At 41.0% G+C, this 19,654-nt stretch overlaps 1 protein-coding gene across 25 annotated transcripts in view; it reads right to left on the bottom strand.

The window, feature by feature from the left end:
- SOX5 (SRY-box transcription factor 5) overlaps nucleotides 1-19,654 on the bottom strand; it is a 914,829-nt gene that overhangs the window by 184,722 nt on the left and 710,453 nt on the right. For 24 of the 25 annotated variants that reach the window (XM_090043598.1, XM_090043600.1, XM_090043606.1 and 21 more), the window contains 2 exons: nucleotides 19,104-19,276; nucleotides 16,302-16,370 (listed from right to left, as the gene is read on the bottom strand). In XM_090043598.1, coding sequence (XP_089899724.1) covers nucleotides 16,302-16,370; nucleotides 19,104-19,276 — 242 coding nt within the window. The remainder of the gene's footprint in view (nucleotides 1-16,301; nucleotides 16,371-19,103; nucleotides 19,277-19,654) is intronic. The other variant, XM_090043588.1, reaches the window with a different exon arrangement.

Raw genomic sequence — 19,654 nt, 5'->3', positions numbered from 1 at the left:
CCTCTGCTGCTGCTGTCACCAGTGCCACATGTTGGTGACAGCAGCTCCAGCTCTTGCATGGGGCACATTGACTCTAGGTCCTACTATGTGCCATGAGCCACTGCCACCACACACACACACTCAACCCAGAGTCTTAGTCCCCTCAGGGAGCTCCACATGAGCAGGAGTTCCCCCAGTTCCCAAGGATGAGAGAGAGAAAAAGAGAATCCCCAAACTAATCCAAATCACCTAGGTCACCTAGCATCCCTTTGTGGGGACACTCAACCTTACAGGCAAGCAACTTGCACCTCTACCTTTTGAGTGCTTTGCTTTACAACCTAAATAATGTTTTCTTTGTAAGTAAGTACAGTATCATATCTGGGTATGGAAAAAAAAGTTTTATACATTTTTAATTCAAATGTATTTATTTGACTTAATAATAAATAAAAAGGCTAACTTTTGAAATGCTTTCATTTCCAACTTTACAATAATTTTAACAGTTATCATTAAAAGTTATTACTACTGACTGATATAAGCGTCATTGACTTCACTTCAGATCTGGACAAAAAAAAGTGTTTGTCTAGAACGGAGGTAAGTATACTTTATAAAGATTATTTTATTAAGTGAGGTCTTTATTGAATTGTATTATTTTTTGATAAACTGAATATTCCCAATTAACATTTTTCCATTTGATTCCTGTTATTACCTATCCTGTAACAATCATCATTTTATTTTCTGTGAGTGTATTATGTCTGTCTTTGAATTTATTTTTAATTAAAACTTCTGAATACAAGGAACTTTGAGTCTTTTTGTTGGTGAAGTGACACATATTTCAAACCAATTGCAGAGAATCTGGAACGATTAGTTTTTCTATTTATGGCCCCACCTACACATCATACTTAAAGCTTGATTAACCAGTTAATCACATCTTAAGTTGTGACCCAGCCACATGTTCAATCAAAAGACAAGGAATAAGCCACAGAGTCATTCCACAAAACATGTGTGGTAACTTTGTGGCTTGTTCTTATCACTCTATTAGTTGAGCATATTGCCAGGTGCTCCCCTGTGGCTAGGAGCCTCAACAGCTTATGAGCCTCCCAGCCACAGAACTGCACCACCCACTGATATAGCTGCAAACCCCACAACTGACAAGGCCCAAAGCAACATACTGCCCCAGTTGCAAGCCTCACCAGCTCTGGGACTTGCAGCCATGGGAGCTTGCTTGTGATCTCAGGCTCCCTCTACACTGGCAGTAAGGTATGATTGGATCTGATGCTGCATCTCACAATCACATCTTTGACCATGCATGTGTGGCAGGGGAAGAAGCGTGATTGTGTAGACCACACATCAGATTCTATCACATCTTTACCTGAACATCTACAGGCGCCCTATGAACCAGACAGAGATGTTGGAGTTTATTTTATGATAGAAATCTGCATTAAATAATGTTAAAAATAATCAAATGAGATGGGTTAAGAAGAGATTTGTATTTGGTTCTCCACTTCATCCTTTCCTTACTGGACAGAGATTGTCACCATGTAATTTTACAAGGCTCCTCCCACCTCTCCAGTTCCAATGTCAGACCTAACCCAAAATATTCTGCCTGACAATTATCAGTCAAGCAATAAAACTATTTTATTTTTGCTGCAACAAATACTAAGCTTAAGGAATGCCTCTTCTGCTTTAAGATACAGTTCCCTCCAACAGCTGAATGCTGATGCTTCACTAACAGTGAAAGAGTGCACTAGGGCTGTGCAAAACGGCTGTGTTTCAATTCAGTTTCGGATTCAGCTGTTTCGGAGGACAGTGATTTGTTTCGGTGTTTTGGATCACTGTCCCATTTCATTTCGTCTGGATCTGTTTTGGAGATTCCGTTCTGCCGAGTCTCCTCTGAATCTGTTTTGAATGGGCTGCAAGGGAAGCTTCACACAGCCCTACCTAGCCTGGCGGGGCTTGGGGCGCCAGTGGGGAGCAGGATGGGACTGTGGGCATCTCACCCGGGGGAGGGCCACTGCCCTCTGTGCAGGCGAAGAGGACCCTGCTCAGATCTTTGATCCCTGTCATGCTAAGTCACGGGGCAGAAAAGCAGTGCAGAACAGCGAGCAGGCCTGCTGGTCCCTGCCGCATGACTCGGCTCTGCAGGGAGCAGAGATGCATGCTGGGAGTCTCCTTACCACCGCTGCCTGCCCTGTGCAGCCCTGGATCTCTGCTCCCTGCAGAACCAGGTCATGCAACAGGGACCACCACTGCTCTGCCGTGCTACCTGGCTCTGCAGGGAGCAGAGATCCATGCCAGAGTCTCCTCACTCCTGCTGCCTGCCTAGTGCAGCCCTGCATTGCCAGGGCAGTGTGGGGTGGGCAGTGGCAGCAAGGAGGCCCCCAGCACAAATCTCTGGTCCCTGCAGAGGTGAGTCGCATGGCAGGGCAGGAGTGTACAGTTGTTTCCCTGCAAGCCTGGCTCCAAAATTCTGAAATTTTCCAAAACGTTTCAGATGTCTCATTTCATTTCAGAGATGTTTCTGAGCCTTCCATTTCAATTCGGATTTGGTGTTTTGGGCACTAAAACAGCCCAAAACAGCTCCAAAATGAAATGGCTGCCAAAATGTTGCACAGCCCTAGAGGATACCACTGACTTCCTTACAGCCTGCTACCACCATAATGATGATCTCATCTCAAACTATGCAGGAATGGGTACAGTCAGTCCTTGGATGAAAGATATCTAAGGAAAATCCAACATCATGTAGACAGTGGTGTTGAATCAGTAGGTGGGTATATGCTCTTCCCTCTGAGTCATTTCTGAACCACTGCTCCAGCAGAGCATTTGGAGAAAAGTAGCCTATTTTGGGTGAGTTGTCAAAATGAAGTTGTGACCACTTACCATTGTTAAGGGGCCCATGAGTCAGAGGTGCCACTTGAATGCCAAGAATAAAGAAATTAACCCAAAATGTCCCACTGTGGCTAATTTAAGGTTCAGCTCTACTGATGCTAGTCATGGGTGCCCAAGAGGTATCTGCTGCCACTTCAGTAAACATGGTCTTAATTAAACCAGCCTCTGAGTAGGGCAAGACAACAAAATGCTTACAGTGATGTTGACAGCTGGTATATCTGCATCAGCACTTTCCATGTTAAGATCAGAGGAAATGAATGCATGCTAGCAGTCATGACATTTTTAATTTAATTTTTTTTTGATGTATTGCTACTGTATGCAGGACTTAGAGATGTCAGACCGTATCCTGCAAAAATTCCAGTTTGGGATATTAAAAATTCTGCCTGTCAATATAAATGTTTTGCTACCATTTTGTTTGGAAGACACACCCTTTTTCTTATGTTTTGTTCCGGGTAGGATGTGCATATGTAATTTTTGTACAATGCATGGACTGAGAATCTTTGAAACTCTCACTGACTACAATAAGAACAAAGTTGGTGAAGACTTCTGAAAATTCTACCTGCAATATGTTTCTCCATGCCCCATGGCAAATTAATATTGCCATCTGTCAATCAATAGCTACTATGTTCTTTCCCATAAATGACTTGATTCCACAGATAGGCACAGCAATTCCTATATCAGCATGGTGGATCAAATTACCTTCTGGCTAAGTACAGAAAGTCAAAAAGCCCGAGGGTAAATAGATTCGTTCTTTGCAACTTAGTCTAAATGGAGTAAATTGAACCAATAAGCAAGTGAACAGACATTTACTTTTGATTCTAGAAATGCAGTCACATGCTTGCAGTGGCTTAGGCCAGAAGCTGAGGGGCACTAGAGCACACCTCTGTTTGGCTGGAGCAGACAGCTTGGGCCAAGGGGGGGGAGGGGTGCAGTCAGTGCATGCATCCGTTGATGATACTGAGCTTTTCAATCTCCTTCTCCCTGCTTCTTTATACTGCCTGAAAACCTGACAATGGAGGAAGCCAGCAGGGGACTGATAACACAGCACTTATCAACTCATCAACAAAACAAAAGCTTCTCTCATTAGTTCAAGCTCTTCTTAAACAGTTTTTTTTCCAAAAAAGGAATGAAGGCACATTACCAGCTGACCTGTTGATTAGCTCTAAAAGCCCGAGGTGGACACTGTTCTGTCTGCTTGTCTCAGTGAACTTGGAGACACACACACACACACACACATTAATACAGCATTAATCCATATTATCACCACCTAGGAATAAATGCTAAAAATCTCTGGCTCAAGACAAGATGAAAGAAATGTTTAAATTCTGTACTTATCCCAGCCGGATAGTTCTGTTTATAAGCCCACATTTCCTGAAAAAACAAACTGCCCAACTTTCAGCATTAGCTGGCATACCAGATGCCTAGGGTCCATGGGGCTGGGGTCCATGCTGTGGGAGATGAGGGAGGGAAGTGAGGATCCCTGATTGAGCAGATGACAGCAAGTGGGAGGTGGGGCAGGGGAAAGAAAGCAGACCCTGCTTGTCTGCAGTCTCTGTTGGAGCTTTGGCTAAGAAGCAGAGGGGCAGAGCCAGTGCCTGCTCTCTGGAGCACAGATGCTGGGGGACTCTGGTTTTAACTTAAATGAGGAAGGGGTCTGACATAGATAGGGCTGTATGAAGCTTTGGACGGTGATTAGATTTGGAGGAGATTCGGCCTGATTCGGTGGCTGAATCTCTGAATCCAAAATCTAATCGGGGGTTCATTTAAAGGTCCAAATTGATTCAAAGCTCTGTGAATTTTTGGCAAAGATTCAGACAGCTTTGATGATTTGGGCAGTCCCTGGCAGCTGCAGCAGGGAGCTGCAGCCACTCTGAGCTGGCAAGTACTAGGGGCAGGGGACCATGCGGGGGTAGCCCTCCCCTACCCCCCCCAGCTCTGTACTTTAAAAAACATTGTCACTGTGCCACGCTGCATGGGGGTTCTGCACAAGCCCCCTTTACCCCTCCACCACTCCCCTGTCCCCCCCCATGGGTGCCCCGCCTGCCAGGGCTCTGGCCCTTTAAGAAAAAAAACAAAAAGCTGAGAAAAGCCCCAGGACTCACCGCTCCCGGTGCAGCCTTGGGGCTTCAGGGGCTCCTGCAGAGCCCCCCACATGGTGTGGGGCAGTGGACAGCAGCGGGGATTGCCCCCTGTCAGCAGGAGTGGCGAGTCCCGGGATTTCTTCAGGTTTTTTTTTCTTAAAGGGCTGGAGCTGGGCTATGCAGGACACCCATGAGGGGCTAGGGGACTGGGAGGGAGGTTTTGGGGATCATGCAGAGCCCCTCACCTGGTAGCACCTGCTGAGCTGGGGCTTTTTTTTCCCCCAAGTGCTGAGAGCTGGGGCGGGTGGGGCAGCCATTGCTGGGCCAGGAGAGGGGAGGGGGATGGGCTTTGACAGAGATTGGGCTGCTGACAAATCAGATTCGGCCGAATCAAAATCAGGACAGTGATTCAAATCGTCGAATCGAATCACTGTCCCCTGGACGATTTGAATCACTGTCCTGATTTGGCCTAGAGATCGACACTGCATAAACCACTTTGACTCAAATTAGTTAAGTTTGACACTACATTCAAACAGATTTATCTTAAATCAGTTTCAGCCATTTTGAAACTGGTTTATATGCACCGAACTTACATTCTGTTATAAGTTTAAACCAGTTTCTGATCACTTAAACTGGTTTATGTATAATGTCTGTCCCTAGCCATAAGGTTGTGAAACTCTTCAGGATCCTTTGAGATGGCATGTGCTTTATAAGTCATCTAAAAGGTATTATCAAAGACAGCTTGGCCTACCAATATTAAAGCTCAACATTTGAAGAAATAACTATAAAGCTTTATGGTTATGAATTTTCAAGTTTAGGCTGTTTGAGTAGGCAGGACCCTACAATAAGCGCTCTCAAATTATGTAGCTATGAGTCATCTCACAACTTGTGACCCTTATAATGATATCCTCTTTTTTGGAGCCTTGCAATGCCACACAATGATTTGTCTGTTAAATCGGATTTTTGCTGATAGATAGATAGATAGATAGATAGATTTCATTTTGAAACATCTCTAGTGCCTCTGAGACTGACTGATGTGAGATGCTATTTTGAACATGCCAAAGCATCTGAACGGCTCCAGTCCTTTCTTTTCAGCGTGCATTCCTTGATAAGTGGCAAAGCTTCCCACTTATCAGTCACTCAAAGTAACTGTGGCTGTCAGTTGTGTACAAAGCGCAATCAGTTTGGAAGCAGAGACACCAGCATTTTTCTTCTCAGCTTGAAGCAAACACGTTTTGACTGCTAGTCATTCAATTTTAAAGCATCTTCAATTAGGGGCGGATGAAGATATAAAGAAAACACATCCTAAACACCTCCACCAGCCAGCAGTAAAAAATTTATTGTTATCTCCCAATTTACCTTACTGCAGAAGCAGCAGCAGCAGCCTATTTTGGCTGCACAAAACTGCTCATGACTACACATTCTTTATTAGGATGACATTGCAACCATGCAGTGTGCTAATGTTCTTCCTCCTATGCTAGTTGAATGGGAATGCAACTAATTTTTTCTCTTATATTTTTCCTTTATGCCCTGCCAGTATGTATGTGTATATGCAAATGCACACACATGAGAAGCCCACACATACAGATTATAACGTAAGCCATTAGAAATTTTGATATCTGATGCTCTCTATAGTCAGTAGTCTTATGATGAAGTCACTTACAAAAGACAACAGAGGAAGACACAGGAAGACCTGGCAGATAACAGCAACTGGAGACAGGAGTCTGACTGCTCAGTACGGAAAGTTACTTAGTTATGTTTAAGACAAAGGTGTTAGAAGTAGAGGAGAGTGGGGCTACTAGCTGTTCTGAAATTAGAGAGAAGATATGGAAGAGGAGGGAAAGGTAGAAAAAAGGCACTAGAAACAAAGGCCTCAGCTGGAACTCTTGTTAGAAATCTAAGTGAACAGAGACCAAAGGCCAAGGCCTTGTCTGAACAGTGTTGACAACTCTGATGACTGTATTATGAGTCTCATGACGTTTGGTGTTTTTCTTATAGACATAGCTGCTGGAGTAATGTCAATGCTGTCTTTAACATAAGGTTCTAGCCCTTGTGATTGCAGAGAAAGCTGGAAAATACGATCCAGCTTACGGCTCAAGATCCAAAATGCAACCCCCCCTTCAAAAAAAACCAAAAAAACCCCCCAAAACCCTCAAAACACTAGTTACTATCTTTGAAACAACCACGATTTTAAAAATAAATCTCATGAGTTTTGAAGATCAGCTTTGTGATTTTTTAATACCTTATCTGGAAATATCGGGGGAAGAAAAACTCATCTAACAACTATAGCATACCACTATTGACTCTAAGTGTCAGAAACATAAGTAATCCTCAAAGGGAATTCATAAAACACTTTTGTAGATGAGCCTAAAAATTTCACTTTATAAATCTACTGGATACAAAAAATCATGGACTAAGTATAAACATTGGATTTATGGTACATTACAACCTGCCTGTCATTCAATAACCCCAGGGAACCTCTCTATATTTTACCAGCTACATTATATCACCAGGTAAATATTCCCCATTTTTCCTCCCCCACCTACCTGTCCCACACCTATTGCCTCCCATCACCTCTTAGCCTCACTGCCATGTATTTGCATTTTCACCTGCATTTTGCATATTGGCTTCTATTCCATCCAGGAGAACACAAAACACCAGCAGACTCTCCCTATGCCTGAAGAACGGTGTTTGTGCCCAAAAGCTTTACAAAGAACAATTTTTCCAACTATTTAATTGGTTTAATAAAAGATATCACATTTACCCAAAGAATCTTGTCTGCCAGAGGCATAACTTTGAATTTTGGCATCCTGGGCAGAAATGCTATAGGGTGGGAAAGGAGGAGCACTGAGAGCCAAACAGTGGTGGGGAACTGGGAAGGGAGGGTTGCAGAGGTGCCAAGTGCTGGAGAATCTTACAGTACATGGGCTTGTGCTATGGCACAAGCTCCTGCTGCTATGGTGTGGGCTCCATGGGGACCCACTCCCCTGACCTCTGGTTATGCTATTGCTAAGTGTAAACAAAGGCAAGTCAAAGTTTACACTGAGTGAGCTAATCAAGAATTTATGCCCAAACTATAATTAGTTCAAGCAATGCAAATTTCAGCTTTTCCTCATCTGCACTTAGGGCTAGTCCTGGTATGTCTACACCAACTATTGATAATATACAAGTACAACAAGACTCAAAACTGAAGTACAAACTAGTTCATAAAGTGATCCCTGAAGATGTGCTTTGGAACACTGGAGACGAAGAGTCACTGTATACATAAATAGAGGAGCTGATGCCTTCCTTCAGCACTGAATTAACTTTCACAATAAGGGAGGAGATTGAGACCTGGAGGCTCTTTTATAGTAAATACATACAGCTTTTGCTACACGTGTGATGACAGAAGGAAAGGATTAGCTCATGCAGAGACGGACATTGACTTTAGCCTAGATTTTTCTTTTCTACCCGTTCTCCATCTAGCCTTATACTTCTCTTTCTTTCTCTCTCTTCTCAGATAATTGAGTTCCCAGAGGTTTTTTCCGTGCTCTAGGAACAGACAAGCCTATTCTGATAACTGATAGGACATAAGCTGCAGAGCTTCTGTGAGAAACAATTGTTTAGCCTCTTTGCCGGCAACCTCAGTTGTTTGGGAAAAGGTTGCAAAGTCATGGGAAAAGCTGCAGTGTGACTCCTTCTTGGGCCTGTCTCAGTGAATCCAGTATGCCCATGTTTACAAGTTGCAGAAAAACAGCTGTTCCTGGTACATGATGAATGTGGACAAAATGTCCCCAGTATATGAGCCCATTGGGTTTGACTCTGCAATTTCAGCTTGCAGAGACCAGGATTCTTCAAGGCATAACTACACTGGAGAAAAACAAAACTAAAACAGTTTGGCTCAAGAGACGGAGCTTGTTTTAAAAGCATTTTTCAGAGTAGAAGGAAGACACTTTCTCACAGTTTCCTACTAAAGAAGAGCTTGATTCCACCCCTACTCATGTCTATGAGAGTCTCTCCATTGTCTTTACTATGGGTTAGAACGGGCCTTTAATTGTGATGGCACAGTTGACTGGGGCAACTTCTTGTCCCTTTCTCCCCCTAACATGCATGGAGGACCCTAGCTGCAGAGAATTTATGCTGCCTTGCTCTGCAGAGGGTTGCAGAGTTCCAAATGTGGCTCTACTCTCAGGGACAGGGTCTGACCTGTGTGAAAGGACATGGCCAAAATTCCTGGGATAACTAGTAATGGTTATATAAAGTTAGAAATAACTTAAAAAAAACTTTTAAAAAAGTTTGCAATTACTTCAAAAAATTATTTGAAATAACTTTAAAAAAAAGTTAGAAATAACTTTAAAAAAAGTTTGACTATTGTCAAAATATTGCAAAACAATTCTGACAATGACAACTGTGCCATTTCTAACCTGTGCCCTCAAAGAAACTCTCTGTCTTAGCTTCCTGAGTCACACTCCCTAAATCTCTCCTTCTTTCTACTTAAATGGATGAAAGGTTTGGAATGGAAGTGGCAAAAACAACAACATAAACCCAAACAAACACACACACACACAAAAGGAATGCCTGTCACACAGGAAACTCCATGTATTCAAGATTTTATTTCATTCCAAATTGCAACAAAACTTGAAACTTCAAAGTTTCATGTGGAAAGGAATATTCTGATTTAGATACCAACGCTGCATAGCTCATGACAAAAGGAAGGGAAATCCCCAGGTTTATGATGAAAGGGGCAGTTTGGGACTACTAATGAGAAAGTAGCCACTGAACAGCTAGGGATCCTGGCACCCAGGGAAGCCCACGGATCTAGAAGATGGGGCATATGGGGGACCACGTTTCTGAAATTCCTTACCAGGGACGCATTGGGAGCCAAGTTGCCAAGAAGCTGTGAGTCTGGGAACTTGGATACCTTACCTAGGACTTCTAGATACTCTGCTTCTAAGCTGGCCTGGTGAGCTAGCAGGAAACCAGGCAAGACTGGGAAACTGTCTGTTAGGCAGGGGTCACTAGAAAACCTCTCTAACTGCTGCTCAAATTTTGTCAAAAGAAACATTCTGTGGAACATTTTGATTTCAGTGAATCTGCATTTTCCAATGGAAAAAGTGCTCTGTCAAAATTTTCAATGAGCTCTAGTAGGAAAAAAACCAAAACAAACTCCATATGTATGCACGCTATTAGCAAGAACTCCTCCCTCAACCTCATAATGGAAAAGTGGCCTGTATTCTTACAGATTTCTGTCAAATACCAGACAGTATCCAGAGTTTCAGGTTAAAGACAATATACAGTAACAAAAATAAAAAGAAATCTTCCTGTAGAGGTTGGAGTTCTTAGTTTCAAGGCATTCAAAAGTACTGTTAATCTCAAGTCTTCTTAACTCAAACAATGGGCCCAGAAAATCATAAGACTGAATTATAATTCATGGCTTCTTTTTATTTGCCTTGTCTTTAGCCTTTGGTGTTTCCATTTTCAAACTCTGCCCTGAAACCACTAGAGCTGGAAAAGTTTACTCTTTTGAAAAAATTAAACTAAAGGCTTTTGTGTTGTCACATGATCCCAAGAACTGGGGTTTAAACCCCACCCCCCAAATATTGAGACCCACAATAAAATCATGAGAGTTGGCAAAACTGGCTTCACTGCAATCTAGGCTGCACACTTGACCTATTTTGTTACACTGCCCTAACGGAATATGAATTGCCTTATGAATTTTAATAACAGTGTTTCATTTTATATATAGTTTCATAAAACTAAAAATTCATCTTTATACAAACAAAAATATTCAAATCCCACCATGGGCTAGATTGTGCCCTTCAGCACAGCTGTGGGCAAGAGGCGAGGTATAAGCTGCATAGTCCCCAGGGACACTGTGCTCCAGAGACTCACATGCAAGGCACAGTACATCCTGTGCTCCTTTCTTCTACTGGGGGAAATACTTCACTACTACAGCTCATTAAGGGCTGTTTGTATCTAACCTCTCAAACACAGCCAGATCCTCCCACTCTCCACCCAATTGCCTGGGAAGAGAGGGAGGAATCAAGGATTCCTCTGCCAGTATCCCATGGCTAGAAGTGATGCCAACAGCTGTTTCATGGCTGCTTACAAGAGCTACATTGGGACTTCACCTCTGTGGCTGTGAAGGACAAGATCAAACCTAGCTCCATACTTGTAGAGCCCAACAAAGCACTGCTTTGTGCTCACATACTCCCTCCTTCTGCACCAGAGGCAGCTAAAGGAAATATTCTTAAGAACAAACCACTGTCATCAGGGCAGCTAGTGCACAAACGAGAGCAGACACCCCCTCCCTGCAAAAACACATTTCACTTTCCGCTCCTTTGGAAGTGTAGGTCCAGGCAGTGCACAGTACTAAGGAAAACACCTTTTCATTTTCATCCTCTAAGACAGCATCAAACAGAGTGAGTACATATAATAAAGCTGTGGGTACAGAAAGCAACACTTCTTCATGGTATTATGATCATGTGCTTTTTAAAAGTACATGCAGTCAGAGGTTATCAAACTAATTCTAGAATATCCAGTAAAGAATACTCTTGCAAAGCAAATAAAATTAGTACACTTGCTGTTACATAAGCTGCCAAGACCTTCTTTGAGGTCACACAGCGTCCTATGGCCAGTTTGTAAAGACAGTTGTACGAAGAGATCGGACCTTTTTTGAAACTTAGGCATTATTATACAGAGACATGTCTTATTCTCCTGTCTGGCGAATGTCCCATTCTCTTTGACCAAGAAAAGGGTATAGTCAGAGGGCATCTTTGTCTTCTCAGCTGGAGGCCCATGCTCCAGGTCCATTTTTCTGAATTCAAATGGCAAATATATCTTTCTTCTGCATCATGTAAATGGCTAATATCATTGAGCTGAACCTGTATTTTGTGTTTCTAGCCCTCTAAGGAGAAGAGATACCTTGTAATCTTTCCCCACTTTTGTATTGTGTGTATTGGTGATTGTTTGTAGATGGAGAGAAGGAAATGTTTCCAAGTTAGCACACTGAGAGAAAGAAGACATAAATCATTAGGCTAGTCAGGTACTTTTCTTAACCTTAAGGTATTATTATGTTTTCAATACAATATTTCAATAGTTTTTTGTGTAATAATTTATCTGGAATTACTGTAACTAACAAGCTTAGAAACATTTGGCACAAGTAAAATGAATCCTTTGTCACAAATAAGTTGTGTTCAATTGCATATTAAATTGAATAGTGATCCTAACCTGGTAGAAACTTCTCCATTGATAAATCTAAGGTTTTTTGTTTAAAAACCTCTGTGCCAGAAGAGAGATAGATTAAATACGGCAGTGTCAAAAATCTGAACTCCATGGCCACGTCCACATGAGCATTGATGTTTGGGTCCCCGGGGACAAATAACAGTGGCACACTGTGCCACTGCTACTTGTCCCTGAGGAATGCCTGTGCCATGCACCATCTGGCACACAGCAGGTTATCCCAGGTAGGGTAGGAGAGGCTGGCCCTGCAGCCTTACCTAGGGTCCTGGGGCTGCAGCAACAGCAAACCTACTGCTCAGAGCCTAGCTGGCAGCCGCAGCATGGCTTTGGCCAGCCAGGTGCTAGTTTTGGGTGGTGTGCACTGTCTCCGCATGTGCCACCCCACTTTTTTTGACTCCGGGATTTCCCAGAGTCAAAAACCCCCCATGCTGCCACCTTGCAGCACAGAGAACACCTGAATGTGTGGTATTTGGCACAGCAGATGTGTCGGTGGTGCCACCTACTGCATGGCTGTGCTTGTCTGGATGCAGCCCATGTGTGCTTTTGACTTTCATGTCAAAGTTTTGTTTTACCAACCTAATCCTGTTGCAAAACTCACTGACTATTTTAAGCACCCATAGCAGCAATGTGATCAACCCATTGCCTCCAATTCCTTATCTATAGGATTTATTTATTTTTGGTCAGAAACTTTTACTTCTGTCATCAGCTGTTTTTTAGGCAACAGAAAGAAAATATTGCCCCTTGCATCATTATTAGCACACATTCTCTATGAAAAAGCTTTAAAGACTTGACCTTACTCCCACTGAAGTCAGCAGCGGTCTTTCCACCTCTGATTTCACTGGCAGTTAATTGGCATTTTATGGGCATGTGGCATTGTACTTAAAGCTCTTGAAACTGAACTGTTATATATTGTGCAGTACAGGTTTAACAGAGGCAGCATCACCATAAGCTTTCTTCTACTAATGATATCTATCTTTGCTCTGGAGAACCATCTCTAGGCAAATGAGATACAGAATAGTTTCCATACCTGTTCATTCAATCCTGGACTTCTATGACACAGCTTCCAAAAAACAAAGGGTGCCAACTCTTATGGGGCATTGGATACATGTGACACAGAGGCTGCTGGACAGCGCTAATCAGCACGTTCCAGCAGACTCGATTGAGTCTACTCCACCATCTGCTAATTAGCACACATCGGAACAGAGCTCCATCACATGTATAGGTCCCCATAAATTTGTGTGTGAAGGAGACATTTGGCATGAAAACCTAGACCAATGACTTCATCAGGATCAATTTTTCATCCCAAATCTCTAGAAAAAAACTAAGATAGGTCACCAACTTGCTTCCTAGGCCAGCAACATATATCAGATGGTTAAGTTTTATTTACTGCTGACTTAGGTCAAACATAGACAAGGGATCAAGAGATGAAAGGCTCTGTATCTCATCATCAATAATCTGTGTTATCCAGTACCCTGGGTGAAGGCATATTTCATTCTTATCTACAAGTCTCTAAACTTAAAAGGGATACGGCTGACTTATGCTTGTGCGATTTATTTTTATTCACTGCTTATAAGAAAGCTTTCATTTCACTATTGTTAATCACTAAAGACTTAAAACTAAAGTATATTTTGCCTCTCTTAACACCTATTCCAGTAGGGTATCTAGTACCTAAAAGATTATTTATTTATTCATTGAAAATACAACAGCCTTTTTTGTTTGTTTCAAAATCCCTCCCTTGATATTCATAAAGTATAACAGGAAGGGAAAAAATGTGCATCAAAGTTGAGGCCTACCAAACCTAAGACTCCCTTTAGCATAACTTACAATAGATGCTGTGCTATCTCATATGACAAGGCTTGAAAAAGGACTGGTACTTAAAAAAAAGCCTCTGAAGGGATAGGGCAAGTTGCTCAGATTGTCTAAGGCAGTGTCATATCATTGATTTCCTTGGAGTTATGCTGTCGCAAAACAGCTGAGGATATGGCCTTTATGTTTTTTGTAGCTGAGACTGAAGCATTACAGAAAGGTCTCTGCACAAAATTACTGACATTACTGAACTAGTGGAACAGTCACATTAATGTCTACTTACTATACTGATTTGGAATGCTTTATGATCACTCACCTAGATTGTCAGGGATTGTGCCAAGGTTGTACATACATGTAAACTTTATATATTTCTTCACATTACAAAGTGTAACTCTCCTTTCATTACTCAAGTAAAAATCTGGCCCCAAAGGACTTACATTATTCCAAATGTAGCAGTGTACACACACCCACATATACACACACAAACACACACATGAAAGGAAGATGAAAAGTAACATAAAAACAGTGTAACAAGAGATTTGAATAGTACTACAAAAGGCAGCTGGGCTGGACCCTGATCTAAAGCCTATTGACAATAGTGAGCTTTAGATCAGGACCTGATATTTCTAAATCTATAGTAAGTAGCAACTGAGTAGAGGAACAGTGTCTCCCCGGAGGATTGCCACCTTTGCTTCTACCCCTCCTTCCCTGCCTTGTACCTGCAATTAAACTCCTTATTTAAACAAGGCTGTCACTGCTAAATGGAGATGTCATTGTTCTAACAGGCAGCTTTTACCAGTTCAAATCTTCATCAAAAGAGGATCAGGCCTAAACTAGTCCAAGGGTTTGTCTTGGCTAAAGGAAAAGGTATGTTAGAATGGATTAGATAATAGATTCTAGCAAAACACATTGTAAGACTGTAACCTAGACAAGGAAGTCTAACAGTAACATATGCCAGGGAACTAAGCTGAAGCATATAAGAAGTGAGTCCAGCAAACATAACTTAACAATGCACAGATACACACAGGTAGCCGAGTATGCACATTACTATTGGCCCCCAACTTCTCAAGAGCAAGGTAAACCCAGTTGCCTTCTATGATCCTGTAGCACTAGCTCAAAGGACTTAAAATATTTCAGTCTAACATTTTTGCTCCATTTGTAACTCTACCAAAAATCGACAGATTCAAATTAGTTTCTCTGACACCAGGATTTAAAATTTAATTCACAAAAATGCATTTTAGTGTTTACTGTTCTTTTTCTGAGTCCAGGCTGACATGATATTTTGAAATAATATTATGATTCAGAAAGTAATGCAGCTTTCTGGGGCTAAGTTCTTCTCTGACTTTTGTACCCTGCAACCTCCCTGACTTTAGTAGGGACACTCAGGGCTTGTCTAAGGGCCAAGCACTACACTGTATCAGACATGCTTTTATTTGATGAGCATCACTGCATAATACATAAAACCAGCTTTTATGAAGACAGATATGCACCCAAACTGTCCAAAAAATATTTTGATTTATGGTATAGTCATCACATTGTAGAAATAAGTTACAAGTTTCTGCAAAGTTTTAACTTTTTTTGGAACCAGGAGTTTGGGTTGGGTCTGTAGCTAAATGTCTTAGAAAGTACAGTCAATGCTTGCAAACCCAAACTGATGCATGCTGGAAAATGAATGAGCAGCGAAAGACTTTTAGTCCTTTAACTGTAACAAGCTGTTGACTTCCAGAGGATACAATTTATAGGAAGGAAGATGTAAAAGTGAAATTACATGAATATGTGAAACCACATAGGAAGGAAATGTAAATACAGCCATAACATTTTAATACAGGACATAACAACAAGTTTCAATGATTTGTGCCCTCCTCAGTTGTTCTCCAGTACCTTTTGGCTGACTCCTCCATCAAGAAATAGTGTTGTATGTTTCTTATATGTAAATGGAGCCCCCTTTAGATTTGCAAATGACAACAGAAAACCAGAGAAAAGAATGGGAGTGGATCAGTAACCCACTTCCCCTCCAACACTGGTAGGCACACTTTTGTATATCATGACATACAGATCAAGTCACTGTTCTAGGGCCTGATCCCTCAAGCCCTAAGTACAGTCTTCTGAAGTCAATGGTGCTTCCTATCTGTGTAAAATCAATTATAATAACAAGGGCTTCCACAGAATCATAGAATTTTAGGTTGGTAATATCCTTTCTTATTTCCTGAAATTATACCAAAACCTATCTGTTAGGATTTTAAAAAAGAACATGACTGTAATCACTGAGGGGAGAAAGGAAAAGAAAAGGATAGAACAGGAATTATGGGTAGAGATATGATCTCTGACCTGGATCTGTTGCTGCAGAAGGTTAATTTTGTGTTGCTGCTGAAGAAGCTGCTGCTGCTGTCTTGCAATCTGTGGAAAAATTGCACATCAGAAATGTAAGCGATGTATCATTATTCTTGGAATTGGTGCATAGGAATTTTCTACCTCTCTTAGCTCTTTACACCACTTTATTAAGCTAACTAAGCTGCAGTGTGCGGATGGGAGCAGCCTGGCATGCTAGAAAGGCAGGAGGTACACACAACCATGGCTCGTATTCATGTAAAAGAGAAATTCATGGACGGCACTGGTATGTATTGAGAGAAGGTGAGATAGACTACAAGATTCCCTACCCACTAGGTATTTATGGAAGGCTGTTACCACTGGTGGTCAGGAAAAGAGATCAGCCACTTCTCTCTGCTGGTGTAAGAACACTGAGGAGAAGACATCAAATACGAAGGAAAGGAAAAACGGCAAAGAACAGAATGAACAAACCGTAACAAACTTTTCAAACTTCCATCCTACCTGCCGGTGATTTCCAAGAGCTTTACAAATATGAATCCTAGGAGTAAGGTATTATTACCTATATTTTATAGATACGGAAATGCAAGCACAGAGAGATTGGTACTTGACTTTAAAAAAAATTAATTAACTTCTCAGTGCCTGAAGTATATACCAAAGCCAGCTTACTATATCATTGCCAGGAACAAAAACCAAAACCCCACTGAAGTAAATTTATATCAGTTGAGGATCTAGGTCCAGGTGTCCTGACTCAATGTATTAAACCTTTTCCTCCAGGGACACAGCTGATAAAGTGACAGAGGTTCTACTCTGACCAATTTTTACTAATAATAGAAGATAGGGTAGGGAGATCTCAAATAACTGAAAGGAATAACCCTTTTTTTACTCCCCTATCCCCTCAGATTTAAAAAGCATTCTTTTTCTTTTTAAAATTCCACAAGTTTTGTTACAGCTATCAAAACAGCTCCACTGTTGTAAACAGCTAAGAGAGCACTGCTATCATTACTAGAAGGACTATTCTTTCCCCTGTGACATGTGTGCAGAATCTGTGTTTATGGTAATTACACACACTTACTGAGGGTAGAACTGATGAGGCTCTCCCCTCAAATAAATTTTTAATTTCCATTACTAAACTAACACCATAAGAAACACCTACTAGTAATGAATTTGATAGCCTGAGGGAAGGGGAAAAAAGTTCTCAGTGCTTATGGAATGTATCTCTAAAGGATCAAAAATAATTTTGTTTATATATTTTTAAATCAGATTACTCCAGTTTGCACATAATACAGAAGTGCAAACAAAATTCTAAATGAGAAAAAAATACTTTTGTCCCATGAGACTGTTTTATTACTGCCTTTTTTCCTACTCTGCTTTTTCTCATTCAGACTATTTAGTGGCACTAAAACAATAGTGACCTCAGCAGGTAAAAGTAAACTGGAAATAGCTGCTGCTGGATGTCTCTGGGCAAGAGAATCAGTTGTGCCTCCCTACCCATGTCTGGGTAATAGCATCAGTGTGAGATCACTACTCATTTAATCGATTATTCATCTTCCCTGCTATTCCCTATAAACCCTTTTGTTAAGTGGGACATTAGGATTAAGGGATAGGTCTCTTCAGAACAGCTCAGACAAAATATACAGTGTTAAAGGTAAGATTTTAAATGACCAAGAACTGGAAAATACAAAGACCTAGCTCCTGAGGACAGCATAACACCATGCATAATGCAGTGATTTTATTATATGCTGTCAAAAGGTGTATATTGCAATATACATGAATGTGGGAGAACAGTGTAAACGTAGAAAAAATGAATTCCCAGTCTTGTCTAAGTTTCATACAAGTCACAAGATTTTTTGCTTTTTTTTGTAAGCTCTTTTTTCTTAAATAAGAAAGAGCTGGAATTGATCAGACATTTGTATAAATGCATTGCTTCCCTATGTTAATGCGCATATGGAATATCTAATGCAATACATTCAAAACCAGTTATTTAACGTACAAAGATCTAAAGATATAAAGTCACATGGGTAACAAACCGTGTGTTAGGAGAACAGCACTCAGTATACATTAGAAAATGTTAAGCTGCGTCTCTAATTATTTTCTGTGTTCATGCAAAACTGCACATACATTCACGTGCATTTGCTTTTGATACACCTGTATATATAAACCTCATTAGGAAATGTGGCACTCTCCATGAACAGGCTTACATGTCATATGTTATGTCATATCTTAGAATTGTTCAAATGAGAAGACAAGTTTGCACTTGAAAAGTGTAGGTGTATATACTTATAAGTGTTGATTTTTAGCACTTAAAGGGAAGTCTTTTAAAAGGGAAAAACATTATCATATGTTGTTCAGTGGTTTTGTTTTACATATTTACATACTTATTTACTTCTATCCAAACTTGGCACATGCCCTACTCTGTGTTACTATATAATCTGAAGGCCAAATTTTGCTCTCACACTTCAGCATTGCTGCTGTCAAGTGGCAGAAACCTACTCTGGAGGGCTTAACTTGCTCACTTATTTGCACTTATAAATATAAAGACATCTTAGAGGAGATTTTTTCACAGCCCCCATGTTATGGGCAATTATTTTAAAATAAACAAAATACAAGTTTTACCATTGCTAAGGTAAAGTAATGTGCCCAATATTTTCTAATCCAACTTTTCGCACCCAGAAAAAAACAAAAGAAAAATTACCTCTGGGCTGAGAACAAACTTGAGGAATTTCAGGCCACAAAGTACATCATTGGAAAGTTAAAACTACTGGACAGGGACTTCCAATTAGAGTCACTATAATAATCACTCACCTGTTCTTGTTGCTGTTTAGCTAGCTCCATTTGTTGGCGTTGTTTCTCAATTTGTGACGCAGCCAGTTTCTTCTGTTCATCGTGAGCTGCCAGCAGCTGCTCCCGTAAACTGGTCAGCTGATTGATCATACCCATAAGCTGCCTTTCTTTCTCAGCTAGGCTTTCTGGAGTCCCTGGGCATTAGATGGTGAAAAAAGGTAAAGAGAGAGAGGAAAATGATTTCTCGGTAATATTTACATGGCACTCTTAGTATAAGCAGAGTTTTAGTAAAATTCATATTGCATTACATATTGAATTGTTCTGCATCTGGAACAACTAGGGTCTTTCACGCTACAGAAATGTGGGACAAGAAGGATAGCTTTCTGATGAAGATACTGAATTGGGACTGGAGATCTGCAGTCATCCCTTTCCCACACTTTCCCTTTGTTTCCTATCCAGTAGAATTGATAGAAAAAAACCTGAAGAAAGCATTTTGTGCAAAGTTTCCACATTTCAAAGTTGCTTATATTTATTGAAATCAAAATCAACTAATTAAAAATAAAATTTTCACC

Source organism: Crocodylus siamensis, chromosome 4, assembly GCF_052110815.1.
Source record: "Crocodylus siamensis isolate JL-2025a chromosome 4, ASM5211081v1, whole genome shotgun sequence".
NCBI lineage: Eukaryota > Metazoa > Chordata > Crocodylia > Crocodylidae > Crocodylus > Crocodylus siamensis.
The sequence above is the reverse complement of the archived record's forward strand: the minus strand, read 5'-3'. Positions and strand labels throughout refer to the sequence as shown.